Here is a 21,026-nt window from a genome sequence, read left to right on the forward strand (position 1 = left end):
TATCTCATCCAAACAGAACCTAAGATAACTTTATTTTTTATGAAAAGTATTCAGAAAGAGTAATTGATCACATGTTGGAGCAAAAAAGTGGCCGGCCTGTGGCCTTTCCCCGTACAAGGTTTGAGAGTGCGATCAGAGTCACGCTGTTAGTGGCCACGTCAGTTCATATCGGGCTAGCTCGACAACTCACCTGCCACTTCACCGTGGCATCGCGGCGTCGTCGACGTTGAAGCTACAAGCGTGCCGCCACGGGGTGTACAGTGCCGTATCCATCTGCAGCGTCGTCGACGTTTAAGCGGGGACTCCGCGCTCAGCACAGCACGGCTCGTGGAGACCGACTGCTGTTTGGATTGCCCCGCGCGCGATGCGACCCTGCACTAGCCTGCTCTTGCATGCCGGCAGGATCCTCGTCTCGCTGCATCGGGGCTGGGACCAACGCGATGAATTGCTTGCCACGTACGGCGCTGGCGTCCCGGGCATTGACTGATCGTCGGCCCCAGCCAGCCCCAGTGTGCCGCTGTTCCAGCCTCGTGGGTGCATTGAAATCGACACGTGCTCACCGCGACGCAGTAAAGCTAGCGCCCGGAGAGTCGGAGACTCACTCGCCTCGGGCGCGGTGACACGCTGACGCCGCAGCTCGCCGGTGACGCCCTCCTGGTCGTCATCAGGGCTCTGGACACAGGCCGCACTGTGACCGGAGCCCGGCGGCCGGTCCGTCCGTAACTGTTTAATGCCTGTGGTGACCATAGGCCACGGTCCACGGAGTCACAGCCCCAGGCCTGCAGGCCTCAGCCCCAGCCCCAGCTCCAAAGTTGGAAGGTGTAAAGGTTTCCTGTTTCATCTGCTCTTCGCCCCCTCTGTGGACTGTGGTACCGGCCACGAGAAAATTTACAGACTTGGTGGGGTAAAAGCGGCCAGCGGTTGGTGGTGGGAGGTCCACCGTCCACGGCCGAGCACATTTACGCACTGGCCAGGGATGCGGCTATAGCCGATCAAGCACATGCTCTCGCCAAGTACCAAGGCTCCAGCACGACACATGGAGCAAACAGGGGAGCGGAGAAAACGAGCGCGCCCGGGAACGAAAGGCTCGTCGCGAAAGCAAGCGACGGGGAGGGGGGTGGGAGGTCAAACCAGCAACCACGAAGTACAAAAGGCCCTCGCAATCTGGCACGCGCACCCACCTATCGTGTTATACCCATCCCTAACACAACACGAGGCATCCCCCGTAGTATAAAACGGCCTCCTCCGGGGACGCCACGCCACGGCTCTCACACCGCGCACCCCGCGTATGAACGCGAGCGCGCGCCCACCGCCGCACCCACGCACACGCAGACTCAGCAACAGCGCTCATGGCCGCCGAGCCCGGGGCGCTAGCGTTACACGAAGCCGCGAGGGCCCTGGCGGCCTCGGTGCAGCCGCAGGTGGCCGCCGTGCTCTTCGTGTCCGCGGCGTGCACGGTGGCGCTCGCCGCCCTCCTGGCAGTGCTGCGGCTGCGCCCGCCGTGGTGGTGCGCGTGCCCCGTCTGCGAGGCCTACCTGACGGCGTCGTGGGCCGGCGAGTTCGACAACCTCTGCGACTGGTACGCGCACCTGCTGCGCGCCTCGCCGGCGCAGACCGTGCACGTCCACGTCCTCCGGAACGTGCTCACCGCTAACCCGGCCACCGTCGACCACATGCTGCGCGGCCGCTTCGACAACTACCCCAAGGGCGCGCCCTTCTCGGCCATCCTCGCCGACTTCCTCGGCCGCGGGATCTTTAACGTCGACGGGGACGCGTGGCTCTTCCAGCGCAAGCTCGCCGCGGCCGAGCTCGCCTCGCCCGCGCTGCGCGCCTTCGCCGTGCGTGTCGTGGCCTCCGAGCTGCGGAGCCGGCTCATCCCCCTGCTCCACTCTGCCTCCCGGGAAGGCCGGGGCAGGGTGCTTGACCTGCAGGACGTGTTCCGCCGCTTCGCCTTCGATTGCATATGCAAGATCTCTTTCGGCCTCGACCCCGGCTGCCTCGAGCTGTCGATGCCGGTGTCGTCGTTCGAGAACGCTTTCGACGTGGCCTCCACGCTCTCTGCCAGGCGCGCCACCGTGCCCATGCAGGTCATCTGGAGGCTGAAGCGCTTCTTCAACTTGGGGGACGAGAGGAAGCTCCGGGACGCGGTGCGCCTCGTCGACAGGCTCGCCGAGGAGGTCATCCGGCAGCGCCGCAAGCTCGGCGGCGCAGCCTCTGGCAGCGACCTCCTGTCGCGCTTCATGGGTTCCATCAACGACGACAAGTACCTCCGCGACATCGTCGTCAGCTTCATGCTCGCCGGGCGCGACACCGTCGCCTCGGCGCTGACCGCCTTCTTCCTGCTCCTCTCCGATCACCCGGAGGTCGCCGCGGCCATCCGGGACGAGGTCGCCCGCGTCGCCGGCGACGACGACCGGCTCACCGCGTCCACCTTCAACAAGCTCAAGGACATGCACTACGTGCACGCGGCGCTGTACGAGAGCATGCGGCTGTTCCCGCCGGTGCAGTTCGACTCCAAGTTCGCCGCCGGCGACGACAAGCTCCCGGACGGCACGGCCGTGGCGAAGGGCACCCGGGTCACCTACCATGCCTACGCCATGGGGCGCATGGAGTCCGTGTGGGGCCCCGACTGCGGCGAGTTCCGGCCCGAGCGCTGGCTCCGGGGCGGCCGGTTCGTCCCGGAGAGCCCGTACCGGTACCCCGTCTTCCAGGGCGGCGCGCGCGTGTGCATCGGCAAGGAGCTGGCCCTCATGGAGATGAAGGCCGTCATCGTCGCCGTGGTCCGGAGCTTCGACGTCAAGGCGATCGAGCGGAGCTCCCGGCGGCCCAGGTTCGCGCCGGGGCTGACCGCCACGTTCGCGGGCGGGGTTCCGGTGCGAGTGCGCCGGCGAGCACGTGTGAGCGGGCACGGCCCGCCAATCTGACGAACGGAATAAAAAAATGTTGATGTCATCACGATTCGCCCCCTCAACTTTGCCTGCCGTCGTCTTTCCCGTTCCATATTCAAAACGGAATATTGCATTGGGGTTGGGGGCTAGATTATGTGACGCGCCTGTAATCTAGTGCCTGTCGATTGTGAGCGATGACTCCGTCGCCACTCGCCCGGGTCCGGCGATGCGAGTGCGCTGGCGCTTGGCCGCACGGAGCTGCCGGTGCCGCGGACGATTGGCCAGTCGTCCATCGTCTCCACTTGAGCTACTCGTAGTAGAGTGGTAATGGCAATAGATTCCTAGAATTGATCGGGATTGGTCACATCATGATCCTGCTCTACTGCTAATCGGATTTGGAACTTTGGGTCAGATGAGGGAGGAGACGTCGCCGGCTGAAGCAGCTTTGCACACTTCACCGGCGGCGATCACCTGTTCATTCAGAAAAGAGATTACAGGCATAAATGGAAACATGGATCAGATGCCGCTTCTGAAAAAGAGGGTGGGAGGAATCAAAGAAATGTAGCGGTGAATGGACGGAGAGATTCTCCGGGTGTGGGAGTGCGGTCGTCCTCGTGGCCCAAAACCAAAGGGGACAATGCTTTGGAGATCGCTCGCTTGCTCGCTCGCCTTTCCGTGGAAAGGGAGGCGGAAATGCTCCACGTGTTTGGTGCAGGGTCCGGGGGCGGGGCGGTACGCGATGGGCAGGGCGTCTGGGGCAGGGTGCTGCACGCACGCACGTACGGCTGCGCAAACAGATTCTTTCTTTCTTGGTGGGAGCCGCAGCCGCGGAAGGAACAAGGGCACATGTGGCCTTGGGCGCCGTGGGGGCGGCGGCCACCGCATGCAAAGCGTTGGATCCTCCGCAGGACGCCATGGTCCTGCCGTCCCAGCGCGTTGTTCCCTCTCCGCATGGACCTCTCGCCAACCACGCCGCGCCCATCAGACTGGCGGAGTACCACGGCTGAGGCAGGGCGCACGTTTTGTTCTGTCTCCGAAGCAAGACACCGCAACTACCGAATCAAACACTCATGTAGTCATGTACATGCATGGTAGTATCAAACAGAAACTGATTTCTTTACATTCAGAGAAGTAAAATGTGTGGCGTTCTTCAGACACTAGGTTTATCTTTGTGCACGTTTCATTAACAAATGACACTTTGTGCTAAAAAAATTCGTCGCTCTCACCCTGCTCGAGGTTGGCAAACTCATTATTCCAGGACAAGAAATTAAACCAAGACGATCCATACAACACCATCAGTATACATCTATCCCCACCCTGTTGCTACGGACGAAACTAAAGTCTCGATCTAATATGCTGTCCTCTGAAGGCGGCGACAGCTCTGATGCTAAAAACCGAAGCGTACGGTGCCCCTTTTCCATGTTTGCTGATGACATTCTTCGAATCATTGTGAGGATAAGAACGGTTGAATAACAACGTTCCTCTCCTCCGGCAAGTGTCAAAGCGTCAGGTGCTCTCAAGTTGCAGGAAGCAAAATTTGTACCTGCAGCGCCGATCGTGATCGCCAGCCAAGGCGACGACGCTGCTACGATTTATTTGCACTTTCCAGCAGGCCCGACAAAAGAATCTTGCGACGACGGAAACGGCTCTGCATCCGCTGGTTCTTTTCGAGAGGATATCATGGACTTTTCTTTTGAGGTCGCTGGAAGAGCCATCAATCGGTGACCACCGCGAACACTTGCTGGTTTACATGGATTGCGAGCAGCCTGGCAAGCGTCACCGTCCTCTGAATCGGTGTAGACCGATCAGCCTAGAAGGTAACAAGGCCCGAAACGTCCAGCGGCAGTGGCGGCACCAACCTGTTATACCCAGTTCTAATTCTAAGAACAAAACTGAATACGTATCAGAATCAAATTTTATACATATAGTAATTTTATCAGTAAATAATCAATAATAGTATCACAAAAGGAGAATTAAAAGACTATAAAAGATTATCAGAGATATACAGCTTATCCTGAAAACGAAGGCGTCAAACTTCACGTGCAGTCGACCGAGGGTTGCGTAGGCCTGTAACTCAGCATCATCTTCAGAAAACTTCACGGCAACTTTCTCTTATGAGCAATGGTTGGTACTCAGCAAGTGTTGGGAATTATATGGCATGAAAGTCAAAAGCAAGAAAAGGCTGATTGGCTTACTGTGATAAGTAATTTTAGTTGGTCAAATTTTATTAGCACCTGATTACTAAGGAATAAGTATATACCAACCCACATTAAAAGAAACAGAAGAGATATACCAGAAGTATAACGATAACCATAAATATGGTCCATGATTTATTTCATCTTCAAGTTCATTAATCATGTGAGGGTTCAAGCCGCTCTTAACCGTGAGCACGGTTGATTTATCAGTTTTCACTCTGAAGTTGTACACTTTATCTACAATTCGTGCCTCCTGATTTGTCCGAGGTAGCTAGACTCTTAAACACTTCCGAGGTGAGGGGCAATGGATTCACTACAAGGTTTTTATAAAGATTCCCTAACTTGCAATGATCCGTTAAGATTTTAGGCTGCAGTGGTCGTAACCCTCCCTAGTAAGGTGGTACCTTTGCCAAGGACCATAAACAAAGCCTCCAAAAGGAGGGCTATACCCCATCAACGCACTCCGCTCTTGCCATTTCGCTAAGATCATCACAAGCTAGAGTTTCAAATTAATTAGCCAAGACCAGAGCCATATAGTATTGTGGTTGCACTGTTTTTCTAGGTGGTTCTTCATGGTCCGATTAAAGCAGATAATCTTGTGATTAACAACACAAAGCATGAACATGGATAAAACAGGTCTAGCATCATCAATGTTGTTATCACGGTTATAAATTATTCCCAAACCGGTATCAGTTATAGCAACTAAGCAGAAGCTACCCAACACAAAGGTAAATCCCAAGTTGACAAGAAATGATAACAAAGATTAGGTATATCATTAATTAGGATCCATCAAGATTAGGACACATGCATGCATATAGAAAAGTTATATTTATTATGATTATTAGAATAAAAGAATGATCAAGGAAACACTTGCCTTTCTTCCAAAGAATAGCTGCTCTGGACTTCAACTCTTATTCTTGAAACCCTTAATCTTTAAAACTCTTCGATCGCGCTTCTTCTAACATCACACAAGCATCGGGCCAACCATACAAGCAAGCAAACAAACAAGTATAACTAAGAACAAATACACCAAATAAAAGAAAAGCTTTAAAAGAGTGTACAAAAGGATAGGGCTCGTTGCTACAATAAAAAAAATATAAGAAACGCGGAAAACGGAGCTACTGTCGAAAGGAAACAGCTATCGGAAGATTTATGTTATAAAAGAGAACAAATAAACTATAAGCTTTATTTATTTTAATTTACAAATGTAAAGGATATTTGAAAGAAATTATTCTTCATCATAATGAACTCATATTATATTTGCATTTATAAAAACAAAGTAGAACTTACTCCAATTTTATTTATAATTTTTTATGTATAAATTACACTAATTAAATAATTAATTAGAAAAGAAACTGGTGAGAGCATCTAAACATCGAACTTTATGGTTTGTGTTGAACTAAACAAATCAAATTATAGTTGATATTAATCAAGTTAACATTAATTATGAAAATCGGAGTAAAGACTTAATTAGATTTTATTTAGAAAAACTAGATGAGAGGATATTAATCAAACTAATTCTAATTGTAATTATGAAACTCAAACTACGGTACAACAGCACTACTACACGATAGCTCATGCTAAAATGAAGCTAACGTAGCAAGAACGGATCAAAAAGGATCTAAAACGTGGAATCTACGAAAGAAATGAGGCTACAGGGACCTAGTCGCGTTTAAACGTAGACATGAAGGACTAGCTGAAAACTTTTTCACTTTTGTGTTTAGCTGATCAACCATTCCCCTAGTCTGCGTGAGGGCGAGACACATAAAATAGTGCTCTTAAATTGGTTGTTCTATGGTTGAAGAATAGGGTTAGATCTTGAAAAAGACCATAGGTGAGGCTGGGTTGAAAAGATCTAATCTACTAGAGGATTTTCTTTAGATTTCGTCAGGCACAAAAAGAACTGCAGAAATTACAAATTCCTCCGAAGGCTAATCTGCAAAAAGCTTTGCAGCACATCCATGGTGGCCAGCGGCTACTGTTTTGCAGATTCACAGCGTTCTAGGGCATGAGAGAGCGCGGGGAGTGGGGGAAAAGAAAGATGAAGACGAGGGGATTCAATTTTGGAGCTTACCGGCGGCAGGGACTCACTGAGGCAGCTAGAAATCAGAGCTGAAAGGGGGTGGCGGCGGTCTGTTCGACTAGGCCACGAGTGGCGGCGCGAGCTTGGATGACGCGCGAGCACAGGGGCGGCGCGGGCACGTCAGCAGGAGGCGCAGCGCCGAGGGCGCGGCTGCAGGGAGGGAAAGGGTGGAGGGGCGCTGCATCATGGCGGCGCACGCGCACGACTCCTGGCGACGGGAGGTAGAGCAGGACTGGGCGGCGGCGCCGGGTAGGGGGCGTGTGGTGGCAGGGTAGGGCACAACGTAAAGGGCACGCGGGAACAGGAGGGAGGCGACACACTGTAGGGGGCGGATGGGAACGATGGCGGCGATTGTACAGTAGCCAAGGTGAGGGAGCTGCTGTAGCAGGGGCACACAGGGAGCCTTGCGGGCAGAGCACAGCGGCGGGGTGCAGGGAGGCGACAACTGCAGGGTAGAGCGACACCCAGCAGGAAGAGTGCGGCGGCAGGGTAGGGCGCCTAGACAGCAGGGCTTTGCGTTTTTATAGGGACGGAACGCCCAGGCTCGGTGTGGCACGCACGCCACGGTTCCAGACGGCAATGTAGGCACGATGCAGGCTGTGCTGAGGCTGATCTGGGCTGGAAGCTATTGGCAGGATCGGGTTAGACCAAGATAGGTTAGGGTATGGGCTGAGAGTTGAACCTGGGCTGGCCGAGCAAGTTCGGTTGGTGCTGGGCTGGATCACCGGGCTGGGCTACGAAAAGAAGAAAAGATGGGAAGGTCGAAGCTGCGTAGACTGACGGGCCAGCTCAAAAGAAACCTAGCCACAGAGAGAGGGAAAGAAAGGGAAGGTGAGCAGACTGCATCCTTTCTTATAGGCATGAATAGGTGGGATTGCGTAACGTACACGCCTGGGACAACCGTTAGAGCCGATCGGTCTTGAAAGAAGTCCAAAATGAGCACGTGGCAAATAGCTAGCTTGGCCTGGTAGTATACAATAATATGATAAGTTGGGCATGTGTGGTCGGATCGGACTCGATCACGAGTACTAGCACACACAAACAAGAAAGTTGAGTTTGGCTTGGTATAGATGCTGTGTCAAGGAAGGAAAAGAGAGGATTGGGACGGTGGTGGCCGAACCAGGTCAGATGAGATTTAGGTGTTGGAGAGTCAGGCTAGGGTCGTGCAGTGGCGACGTAGGTCGCCATAGCTAACACTTACGATATCGGACCATCATCGGAAAACACCGAAGTCTGACTATGAGCACTATTTCGAGCATGGTTTGGGTGGGGATAAAAGGAAACTTGAATAGGCATTTTAGGGTGTCAGATACGATATAGTAAAAAGGGAGAATGGTGATATAATATGATCGGTTCGAATATGACAAGAAATTTGAGAACATCAGAATAAGAAAAAGAAAAAAAGGGGGAAACAGCTTTGGGAGTTTCATCATCTCACGAAAAAATATCTGGACAACCCAACTTGGCGAAGGAAAGCGATCAACGGTGAATGGCGGTTAGCTAGCTTCGACGAGCTATTTAAGCTTTGGAAAGGAAGGGAAAATAGCGAAAACAAGGGTATTTGCTTCGGTACTTCAACTGGATTTACTTTTTATCCATAGAAAAACAATAAACGACGAAATCAGGGCGGTGGTTGAGCTCAATCTTTGGTATGGCACTATTCTAGAATCTAAGACGGACTATATCTAAAATAAGTTGAATCCAGCTCGAGATGAAAAGAAAAATGATTTTATTTTTTGAGAATATGTTTTCTAGCTTAAAACTCTGGAGATAATTTGGGACACAAGGAATCCAAATAAAATACTTGGAATTTGAGAAAAATATTTTAAAACTTTCCAATAAATGGATTTAGCTTTACGGAAAAAAAGAATAATTGTCAGAAAAAGCTAAAAAAAATTTTAAAAAATCTAAAGATAGATAAACACATTCTACACGATATTCACCTACTAAAATTAAATATTTTAGAATATGGCACATCCGCAAGTCGTGGTGGGCGTTGTTGTACCCGGGCGTGCGATCTGATTGCACGATCGCACGAGCGATGGCCGCCGCACCGGCCTCGGCCTGGTTCCCGGTGGGCGTCGCGTGGACGCGGAACCTAATTCGGCAAGGCGATTTGACCCCCGGCCGGCCCCCCGCTGCCGGCGGCCGTGCGAACCGAATCTACCATCATGCTACGGCACGATAGATTTGCAATTTTACCTTCCTTTTCGCTGTGAGAGCGTTGCTCGTGGCGACAACGGATGGCGACGGGAAGACACACGATGGCGTGGCGAGATTCCCTCAGGATCGTGGTGCGTGATTGCTTTTCTCTGGCTGGGGGTAGCCGTGTAGGTGAGATCGTGACAGACGCAGATTTCCGTTGACTGTTCCTCGCTTTTGTTCTGACACATGATGCGTCTCCACTCTCCAATATGCCGAGTGTTATAACTGTATGCGCTAACTAAACATAGCAGCAGAATCTCACCTTTGGTGTGGTGCTGTAGTGGTTATTGCACAACTCCACCACACCGCGGTTCAAATCCTTGTGACCGCGTCATTAGCTTTTTTAATAACCTCGCAAAAGAATACCTTTAATAAAACGCTGAGCTTTTTTTTTTAAAAAAAATGAAACGCTGAAAATAGTCAAATCTCTGTGTGATGCGAAATGCAATCCGGCCCAATTATTGCCATAGAAACTTAGGGCCCATAAGTTGCAACCGCAATCTCGGTTTCCGTAGGCCACAAGTTTATTCGGCCCATATCCCGATTATTCTACCAATCTACCCTGTTCGCGCGGCGCTTTCCCTAATTCTCGTCCGCCACCACGGTGCCTCCTCCTCCCACTTCCGAGTTCAGACCTCGGATCGAACCCCTGCTCCCCTCGTTTGCTCAATAATCCCCAGCAGCCGCCAGCCGCCTCGTCGGCAGCGTACGGCCCGCCTCTCGTCGGCGCAACACCTCCACTGGAACCACCCCTAGCTTATTCATTCGGCGCCGCCGCTTCCTCCGCTGCAAGCATCCCGAGCCTCAGTCCGCCACCGCCTCTGCAGCTAACCACCCCGCGCCTCCCGTCTCCGGCCGCCCCCCCCTCGCCGGCGATGGCCGCGCCTCCGGAGGCGACGGAGGCGCCGCCCCCGCCGGAAGATAGAGAGGGGACCGCTAAGGATGGCGTTGAGGTGTGCCTTTTCGACGAGTCAGCAGATGGGTTCTCCAGAACGGTGCGTGCCATCTCGGAGCTCGCCGACTTAGAGCCCGAACCAGACTTCCCTGACGCGGAAGTCGAGCGGTTTGCCTCGTCAATAACGTTCCTCAGGTGAAAACCACTCTCTTGGCTTCCTCTGCTCCGACACTCGATCACTGCGATGGAATTGACATTTTTCAGTTGTTGGCGTAACGACAGTAGAGTAGCTTGGACAGAATTCAATAGTATCGTAGTCCTGATGCTGTATAGAGAGTAGCTTGGGCATAATTTTGTAGTATTATAGTCCTGATGATGTTTGATGTATAGAGTCTTGTGTCCGCAACTTTCTGGCTCACTTGTGATCTTCCAATAAAATTGATGTGCAAAGCTTTTACGTTTTAGCAAAAACGATGCGTGTTCGTGTTTGATGGAGTTTGGTTAATTGATACATATGCGAGAAAATTTTGTTGAAGGCGCGAAGCTGGTAGATTTGGAATATAAGACGTCCCCTGGAGCACCTGGTTGTGAAAGTGCGATAAGACATGTTTTGATGCAACTCTATTGTCCCCCAAGAGCACTGTTCATTTCGGGTCAAGCCAAAGCGGGTGTAGTGGTACTTGGCCCTGTTGATTAGGAGTTGATAAAAACATCTTAGTTGCGCTGAATGTTTCTTCATGTTAATTATCACAACAAAAACATGATTATTAGTTTTGCTAGAGGCCTGTATGTTACTTACTCAAATTAGATTTCCTCTGCAGCCACAAGCTCTTTGAAATGCAAAAAGATGCAGGGGTTACATCTACTTTCTCCTTTCTTTTTAAACGGGCTATTGTTGATCTCTGGTTTGGTACCATGATATCTGCAAAATTAAGTCGTCACTCATTTCTCTCTTTGTCTTCAGAGAATGGAGGCACTTCTCTTATGAGCCAAAAGATATAAGTTTCAATACTGGCATTGAGTCAGCTCCGTCAAGAGATGGCATGCACAGTATAATCTTACCACAGTTTTCAGCTGCAACTGTTCCCCAGGTCAGTGAAACTAAACTCTAATATAATTTTCAGCATTATTTATGTTTGACACTGAAAGAGTTAGCATTATTTCAGCTGATACTTTGTCTCCCCTTGGTGTTATAATAATCAATACAGGTCACACAGCAGGAAGATCGGAGGGATAATACTGTCAGGTGTCCCTCTCCCCCTCCCCTCACCCCAACCCCCCAACCCCTCCTTCTCTCAACACACACACTACCAAAACCCACTCCTGCAAACAGTAGTTTAGAATAGGTCACATTGTTGCGGCACATGTGTTTAATACCCCAAGATCTTAGTTATCTTAATAAATAGACCACTAAAGATTAACCTTTTTATTGAACTGTTTGCTAGATAAATATAATAAATACTCTCTTGGTCCAGAACATTATCTCATTCAATACTGCAGAGTACCTTATGATCTATTCTGACTTGTGAGGAGCTGAACCATGAAGTCACTCAATAAAATGATGAAACTCTTCATCTTCAACAGTAGCAAATTCATAAATATTATGATGAAAATACCTCTAGTATCTTTTCATTTACACCATTAGTCCTTGTGCGTTCATTAATTTGAGTTTGAGAGTGCCATGACTTTCTGAGAATAGCTATTAAAATCAGCCAGCCATCCTCTTTCACTTATCTCTATAGTTGATTATCCATGTAATGTTATAGAACTATCTTGATTGAACTGTGATAAATGTCTTTAATTTTGCAGCTTTGATTCTATTTTGTTTGCTGGGGGAAATGTCTGGGCCTTGGACTGGTGCCCAAGGTTGTGCGACAAGCCTGGCTCTTCTATAAACTGTGAGGTTGTGGCCTTAATCACCATGAGCTAGTAGTTAAGCTTTAAATGTACTGTGAAAACTTTAAATTTGTCTGAAAGGCACCATTTTGTTATCCAATACCCAGGGATAATTTAATTGAATGCCACCGAAGTTTGTCATTCAGAAAAATAACACCTGCCATGACATGGCAAGTAGATCCTGAGCTCACCAGTCAATGATACATTGAGGCATGATGCTACTTCCAATGGATAACATTATGTTGCTATATCCAAGACTGACACGTCACAAGAAGAGCATTATCTTTTTTTCTCAAATGAGATAATCAAATTGTTTCTGTAGAAATAACCCCTTCCAATGCTCAGTATCATATCATTGTTCCCTAGGTTCCCAAAGTGAATTAATTATTGTATGTATTGTGCACAAATCCTTCATATGATACACTACAATGTAAGTCCATAAGGTTTCCTAATATTGGATTTCAAACACAAGTTTCTTAAATAAGATACTGCTTTCACCTCTCTCCTCATTAAGTGATTGTCATGTCAACAAAAAAAATCCTATGTGACGCATATGATATACTACCTGTTGGAAGTAGCCTAAGTGTTAATTTACTAAGTGCAAACATATATCTTTAAACCCTGCACTTAATTTCTTGAGTGTATCTTTTTTGCACAGGATGATTACATAGGAGCACCTACACAATTTTTTTTGTCAATAGCAGTTATGCTAATAGTTCTATTTTCATTTCAGTCCTAATTGAAAGGGTACTGTGAACTTATGATAAGTAATTAAAATGTTAATTGGAGCTCACAATCCTATTTCATGTATTCTGTCCTTTGCAGTATCTTGCTGTTTCTGCTCACCCTCCTGGTTCTTCTTACCATAAAATTGGTATGCCCTTAACGGGGAGAGGTATCATTCAAATTTGGTGTCTTTTAGCACCATTTGAAGACGCACATTCTCGTCGGCCACTGGATGCATGCAATAGTATTAGTCGAAGAGGAAGGCCTAGAAAAATACCAGATGGGACTAATTCTGTTGGTTGTTCATCCAACCCACCAAAGCCAAGGGGGAGGCCAAGAAAGAGACCTTATAATGATCAGCTGGAACCTGTTCCAAAAAGACCAAGGGGCAGACCGAGAAAATATCCGCTGCCAGTTGCTAAATTGGAAGATTCATCCCAAAATAGTGGATGTCAGGCTATCGTTCTTTTTGACCCTCTTGCCACTTCAACAGGTATTCCAGATGACCTTCCATTGGCTTATGTCATGCCAACCACGAAGTCAGAGAAATCAACTCCAAAAATAGGTAGAGGGCGACCTAGGAAAAATCCAAGTGACAAATTGGCAGATTCATCGGCCGCTGTATCAAAAGAAGATGTGCGTACAGAACCATCTCCAACCTCTGCAATCTGTGCAAAACCAAAGAGACCACGCGGGAGGCCCCGAAAGTATCCGGTTCCAATCAACGATAAATCTGTTTCAGGTGCTGATTTTGATTTAGGACAAGAGACAACTTTTCAGCCTGTTTCATTTAGCGGCAGCTTGGACCACACTGTTTGCAAAGAGTTTAATGCCATACCTAGGAAAAAACCTAGTGACAAACTGATAGGTTCATCTGGCGCTGTATCAAAAGAAGATGCGTGTATAGAGCCATCTCCAACAACTTCAATCTGTGCAAAACCAAAGAGACCACGCGGGAGGCCACGAAAGCATCCGGTTCCAATCAACAATACATCTGTTTCGGGCGCTGTTGTTGATTTAGGGCAAGAGGCAACTTGTCAGCCTGTTTCATTTAGCTGCAGTTTGGACCACACTGTTTGCACAGAGTTCAATGCTAATTTAAGTATCGTTGCAGTTGATGCAGCATTGCCAGTTGTTCACAAACTGACCAGTTCGGCAGACACTATAGTAAAAGAAAATGCATGCATAGAATCTCCAACAACTTCAACCCGTAAGCAACCAAAGAGGACACGGGTGAGGCCTCGAAAATATTCAGACACTGATATTGAATTAGGGAAGGATACGATTGGTTGGTCTGTTTCATCTGCATGCAGTTTGGACCACACAGCTTGCACAGAGTCCAACTCTAATTTAAGTATTGTTGCGGTTGATGCAGCATCACTATTTACATCCTCATCTACTGCAATTTCTGAGAAGTCAAAAGGTCAGAGGAGTAGAGCACAAAATAAGAAGAAAACAATTTCTTATGAACTATGTTCCCCAGTGGTTTCTGGTGTTGAACCATGGAGCATGGGTTCCATAGAAACTGTTCCGAATGGTCCAATGGCCTCTGTTGAAAATACTTTGATATCTGCACAGAACATGGTATCAGTGACAAGTGACCTTTGTTCTGCTAACATGTTAAACTCTGATGACAATGTACACAAAGGTGCTCTTTCAGGTGATTTGGTACAGCCCATCCACATTTCACCTAAATCAAGACAGTCAAGTGGTAGGAGGGGAAGAGGAAGGCCTAAAAGGAATCCGCTTTCTGTTGGAACTAGTTCTTTAGTGGCTTCTGGTGCCAGCTCCACAAAGACGACTTCTGTACTGACTAGTTCAGACAATCTCACATCTTTGGATAAGAGTGATGGCGAATTTATAGCAAGTAATCTTGGTTCAATTGGTTCAAGTGGGTGTAGTATTGAGAAATCCAGTGTTCGCTTGGGTGTTGTATCGTCTGATGCTGCATCACCAAGACATGGCTTATGCAATGCAAATTGTAAGGAAGAATCAAGTACCAAAAGAGGAAGTGGATCCAGAAAGAAACCTGTTTCAACTGAGCACAGTCATTTTACAGATTTTAATGGCAAAGAGCAAAAAATGCAGACAAATCTAAAGTCAAGTGATCCTGTGGTCTTGGTTGAAAATTGTATGAAAGGACCGTGCCCTAGGAAAGGTGGGGGCCAACCTCAAAGGATACCTGCTTCAAATGAGAGTAATGGCACATCTGTTCGTGGTGAAACACACACAATGGAGAGATTTTCCACATCTGTGACTACTGCATCACCTAGAAATGACGACATGGCTGATGAGGCTGGTTTGATCCAGTCTAACAATGGAATTGTTGGTTGTGAAGGCATGAAAGTAAATGCAAGCAGTACCTCCAATGTTACTTCTCATTGTAATGGAAATGCACAAGCAAATCAAGCTGCACCCAGTTTCAAGAACAGTGATAGGGTTATTGATGAAGTGGAAGCCACAGAACTCATACCACTCAAAGAACCAAGGGAAGATGACAATATGTTTAGTTGTGCAGAAAACTCAAACTCTTCTCCAGTCCCAAAAGACATTGCTCTACCAAGGGTTGTCTTGTGTTTAGCTCACAACGGCAAAGTTGCTTGGGATATCAAATGGAAGCCTCCTTTACTAAGTCAGCCTGAACAAAAATCACGCCTGGGTTTCCTTGCGGTATTGTTGGGGAATGGCTCCCTTGAAGTGTGAGTTAGGAAACCTGTTACTATTCCAGAACATCGTTTTTATGTGCTACATCATCGCACACATACTTAACTTCATTGTTGTGCACAGGTGGGAAGTTCCATCACCATGCATGATCCAGAAATTATATTCCCCCTCTAAGGTGGAGGGTTCTGACCCTCGTTTTCTAAAGCTTCAACCTGTATTTAGGTCTGTCAAAGTGAAGTGTGGGAACAGACAAAGGTATTGGACTTATTTTAACTATATATATGATTGATACTTTTGCTGATAAAGCTACATGTCAGGTTTTTACTTTCTGCTATATTCCTCAGCCTGAATATTCCTTTTGAAGCCATTACCTCTTTATAATGGTAAACAGCATTCCCTTGACAGTTGATTGGTCGCCTTCTCCACCGCATGATATGATATTGGCGGGTTGTCATGATGGAACGGTATATTTTCTTCTAGTAGAGAATTGTTTCCTTAGCTCAAACCCTGTGACCTTTAAATCTTATTTTAAGTTTCTGTTCTGAAAGTTCGATGATTCTCTTTCTATGTTCTAGGTTGCTTTATGGAACTTCTCAACAAACCTGTCATCACAAGGTAATTAGATAGCTTCCTTTTTTGAGGCTTTCTACACCTTCTCTTTTCTCTGGAATTGGCCACTTTACCAGTTTGATAATAAGCTATATTCCTGCACTGCATATTTCTCATTTTATTTTGATTTCGATTAAAGTTAGCCATTTTTTCTGTTGAATGCGCAGATTCAAAACCTTTTATGTGTATCACTGCTGAATCTGTTCCCATTAGAGCTCTTTCTTGGGCACCTTATATAAGGTACTGTGCAGTATATTCTTCTGTTCCATTTCAAAAACCAAGCCAATCCTAACTTCAATCTTTTCAACAGTGAGGAGAACATAAATACCTTTGTTACTGCTGGAGCTGATGGTCTAAAGTTCTGGGATTTAAGGTATGTACATAAATATCTTCGGTATATGAACATGTATCCTTGGAGGTTCATCTCAGCTCATTTGTTTAATCTTTTTTGTTAAAATCTCACTGAGCAGAAATCTATCGAATCAAGTCTCTCCTATACTTTCCTCATTGTCTGCCCATGCCTCTGATTCTACGAACTGAAAACATCTCAATAGCTCTTAGCTCATATTGAAGAATCATGTCCATCTTCATACTTTGTTTTGAGATATTTGAGGTGAACAAATAAATAATACACCAAATCCATAGACTATGCTATTCTCAAAAGGACTATTGTTGTTTATAAGAATCCAATGTAATTGATACTTATTAGGCATGATACTGTAAATTCTTGTTACGGTTTGTATTTGTCTTGGAAGTATAAGGGGGCAGCCTTTACAGGAAGAAAAACATACTGGATAACCTTGATTCATAATCCTTCTTTAGTTCTTTCAACAACCTACTACCATTTTTTCCAGGATAGTCTTAGTACTGTGCTGAAATTATTTGTGCTGGTTTAAATTAAGTTTGGTGGACCTCACGAGTTTGGCCGCACTACAAAATGGACTTATGTTCAGTAACCTTAGCAAATTAACTCTCGGGTTCCTTAACTTCGTTTGAACTTTTGGAGAGCTCTTCCTCTTTGACATTTGTGGATGCACACTTGCATTTGTTTTTTGTCTTCTTCTTTCACTGAACTGTGATATTTGATTACTGATGATTTTCATGCCATGAAACTCTTTTGCAGAGATCCGTACCGTCCTCTTTGGGAGCTAACTACTGCTCCAAGGGCTGTATTAAGTGTTCAGTGGTTAAAGGATGGAAGGTAGTACTTAGTTTTATTAAAGAGTATATCTGTAAAGAAAACCCATTGGCACAAATTTGCTTTGCTTCATGGCTGGAAACAATTTCATTAACCTTTGGTCTCTAGGCACTGATTGAATTTAGTTTTTTTCTCTCTACTTATTTATCTTGTTTTTCTTGTTATTAAACACTTAGTAGAAATAGATTTTAGAAATGGATTTATTTTTGTCATTATGCAATATACATGAATGTGTTGTAAGTTTTTTAGCTTGCATTATTTACATGTTTTTAAATATTAATGCTTTAGCATGTCCTTGTACCTTCTATATTATCCAATACTTGCTCCCTTTGTTGGGCAGGAACTTAATTCACCCATTCGCTGCGAAATCGTTGATCTAACTCACAAGTGTTTGTGCTACTGTTGTCTTATTAATTGCGGTTTACATTGATTGGCTAGCACTTTCCAGCTGCAGAACCACTTTGTGATGCTTAGGCGGTACAGGAGAATTCTATATACCACATTTCTGTTTATAGGAGGCTACTGGATTTTTTTTCCTTTTTTTACTAGAATCATTATGCTAATGTTTTATTTATTGTCATATGTTTTCAGGGGGATTGTCATCTCAATGGAAGATGGTACATTGAAATTTCTGAGCTTGCCCCGGATTGCAAATGATGTTCCAGCCACTGGAAGGCCGTTTGTCGGAACAAAAACTCAGGGTGTTGCAACTTATCAGTTGTCAGAATATTTGATTTGGAGTGTCCATGCCTCAGACACTACAGGTATATTTAGTAATCATCTCTGTCACAACAATTTCTATATCCTTCTTAAGCAGTACTGAATAACAAAGTTCCTAAAATGTAGCAGTCAGTTTGGAGGACTTATTATCGCATAATTTTTTTTTCTCGAATACGCAGGAGAGCTGCGTATCATTGCATTAAGAGAGAAGGAAAAAAAGGCCAAAATGGCCATACAACCCCCCCCCCCCCCCCCCCCCCCCCCCACACACACACACCCAAAAATTTAGCTTACATGCGCGCCCGTGTAACACGCACCCAATTTATTATCGAATAAATTGAATGTAGTGTCAATATCACTTGTGTTTTTAATCTAAATATCAAAATGGACTTGGTGCTAATAGAAATTTTGGCGATCTCCCTGCTACCAGTAGTTACTGGTTTAGTTCTCATGAAATTATTAGTTTGCTATTTGATAGTTGATACATAGTTCAACGGATGATGGTGGATTATAGTGTGTTTAGATGATAGGCGTGAACAGTCTGAAAAGAATAGTATGAAACAGAAAAAGACAAGAGTTGCTGGGATCACCAGCTTAGATTTGTATAACTTTTCACCAGTAAACAAGTTACAGGTGTATTCTCTAGTGCACAGGAAAACCCTTGTAATTTATTTCCCTTTTATACATGTTGTTTGGATATTACGCAACAGTTTAGCTGAGGGGGAAAAGGGAGAACAGAAAAGGAACATGGAAGGAAAAACAAGCTGCAGTGGGATACCACGAGCATTGCCTTCCAAAATGCACGTGCAGCAGAGGGCTGCAAGGGTGATGAATGCCAGAGAGCTCATTGGATGTTGCCCTGTCCATGTTTGTGAAAACAACTACTAAAAGCATGCCATTAAAAGCAAAAAGGGTCCCCAAATCAGAATTACAAAGGAGTCCATACAGCATAGATGGATTCAAATCCAAGCAATTGGAGACCTAGGAGCCTTGTTGCTGGCTGCAGGTATGTGATTGGTCAGTTACCTACACTGATGAGTCTGTCGCCTTCATAGTGGACTTATTGCTGATGCCGATGGGTATACCAGACGAATGGCTCAATGCGGTCACTACTCACTAGTGAGCATGCCGTCTTCGTCGAATCAGTTGCAAAGAGGAAGTTGGAGACGTCTGCACAAATAGATCTCTTTGTTGGCCCTGATTAGATCGCAGCCATTGATGGGATCGCCGGGGCCTCCAGGTCGGATCACCGCCGCCACCAATTTGTTCACCCTCGTCATCCTTCGGTCACTGCTAGTGTGTTTGTTACGCTCATCGACGTCACTGAGTGGGATCGCTCATGACCTCCCATCCTCATCATATGGTCTCGCTTGAGCAGTGGATATGATCTCAACATTTTTTGTGTGGCCTCATGAGGTCTTTTTTATTTTACCGGTGTAAGGGGCTTGGTCTCTGTATTTTACACTGATTTCTGTTAGAAAAATGGGCTTCCAAACAGCCCGTTACCTGAAATCACTACCAGATATAAAGGTGGATGAACTGGTTCCAGTAGCTTTCCAAAACAGCGGCAGCTGTCTCTTTTAGAATCAGGAGCGTAGCTTGTTGCCTGATTCTTGGTTACTTAAGAGAACTGTTTGCGGCGCCTCAAAGTGTCAAATTTGTAGTGATCCTAATATTCATAATATTTGTCTGCTGATGACAGGTTGTGCTGCTTACTGTGGGGCAGATGGTACTGCAGTGTGCTTCCAGGTAAACCTTTTAGGTGACATTATGGGCATCTTTTCTTGTCGTTCTGAGTTCAGTGCTCTAAACAAACACTCAACTTGCTGTAGCTTACTCCAAGGTTCTGGGAGAAGGAACCTGGGCGGAACCGTGTTCCTTATTTCCTTTGTGGATCATTATCAGAGGAGGGAGAAAATATTAAGATTGGCAGCGGGCTGCAAATGTCTCCATTACCAAATGTTCCCGTGGTGAACAAAAAGGGTACAAAACCGTGCCAAAATATAGTTCAGGGCCTCCCTGCAAGCGATGTCACTGGCCCGCCAGCATGCCAGCTTAACACCCCGACAGGAAACAGGGACATTGTAAATCCAGAACTTGGCTATGATCAAGATGGTGGACATTGCGAAGAACAAGGAACAGGTGCTGTAGATACAGAACTTGCTGATGATCAAGATGATGGACACGGTGAAGAACAAGGAGCAGGTGCTGTAAATCCAGAACTTGGTGATGATCAAGATAATGGACACAGAAAAGGACAAGGAGCAGGTGCTGTAAATCCAGAACTTGGCGATGATCAAGATGGACACAGCGAAGAACCAGGAGCAGGTGCAATAGTTTTGGCTGGTCCTACAGAGCAAGAGGATGCTGGCACGTTGAACAGCAAGGGTGGTGAATCCCCTAAAGACTTTGAGGTCTTGCCTCCCAAATCTGTCGCATTGCATCGAGTGCGATGGAACATGAACAAAGGTAGCGAAAGATGGCTGTGCTACGGAGGTGCTGCAGGCATCATTCGGTGTCAGAGGATCTAAAGACAAGGGCACATTTTGGCATGCTCCCCGTGAAACAGGATTATATGCTCACATCCTTAGTAACGGAGGGTAGGTTCTGTTGTATTCTTTCTGCTACTTTTAACCTGGTCACATAGGTTGGTTTTCTTGGTTGTGTCAAACTGTTCAATGTAATCATGCAACTATGCAAGAGAACCAACACAACAGATTTTCCTATCTTAGCTCGCGGGGGAGCTATATAGCTTAGAGTAGAAGCCACCGGTTCTGACTTCTGAATACATTGGGCCTGGTTTGAAATCCCGGTTCTGACACTAATACTAGTGCATGTGAACCATCTTTGAAATAAGCGAGTCTGACGCATTTCGGGAGGAAAAGAACATAGTGCTGATTATTTAGCGGTCTGATGGAATTTCATTTCTTGCTGATCGTTTAGCATT

The 21,026-nt window shown here is 46.6% G+C and overlaps 2 protein-coding genes across 3 annotated transcripts; both read left to right on the forward strand.

The window, feature by feature from the left end:
- Positions 1 to 1,177: 1,177 nt before the first annotated feature.
- LOC112891736 (cytochrome P450 94C1) lies at positions 1,178 to 3,252 on the forward strand. The gene has a single exon (XM_025958675.1). The coding sequence runs from the start codon at positions 1,350 to 1,352 to the stop codon at positions 2,922 to 2,924; it is 1,575 nt and encodes a 524-aa protein (XP_025814460.1). The 5' UTR covers positions 1,178 to 1,349; the 3' UTR covers positions 2,925 to 3,252.
- A 6,696-nt stretch (positions 3,253 to 9,948) lies between these two features.
- Positions 9,949 to 20,968, forward strand: LOC112892172. Of its 2 annotated transcripts, XM_025959286.1 has the most exons (14): positions 9,955 to 10,461; positions 11,231 to 11,357; positions 11,475 to 11,512; positions 12,076 to 12,169; positions 12,988 to 15,587; positions 15,676 to 15,807; positions 15,944 to 16,016; positions 16,128 to 16,167; positions 16,329 to 16,401; positions 16,472 to 16,534; positions 17,285 to 17,362; positions 17,951 to 18,123; positions 19,782 to 19,828; positions 19,912 to 20,968. In XM_025959286.1, the coding sequence occupies exons 1-14, from the start codon at positions 10,247 to 10,249 to the stop codon at positions 20,608 to 20,610; spliced, it is 4,452 nt and encodes a 1,483-aa protein (XP_025815071.1). In that variant the 5' UTR covers positions 9,955 to 10,246; the 3' UTR covers positions 20,611 to 20,968. The 2 variants fall into 2 exon arrangements, with proteins under 2 accessions (XP_025815072.1, XP_025815071.1); XM_025959287.1 differs by lacking the exons at positions 17,951 to 18,123; positions 19,782 to 19,828; positions 19,912 to 20,968 and adding an exon at positions 17,700 to 17,935 and having other exon boundaries at positions 9,949 to 10,461.
- Positions 20,969 to 21,026: the final 58 nt, after the last annotated feature.

The sequence above is a fragment of the Panicum hallii genome, chromosome 5, assembly GCF_002211085.1.
Source record: "Panicum hallii strain FIL2 chromosome 5, PHallii_v3.1, whole genome shotgun sequence".
Lineage (NCBI taxonomy): Eukaryota > Viridiplantae > Streptophyta > Magnoliopsida > Poales > Poaceae > Panicum > Panicum hallii.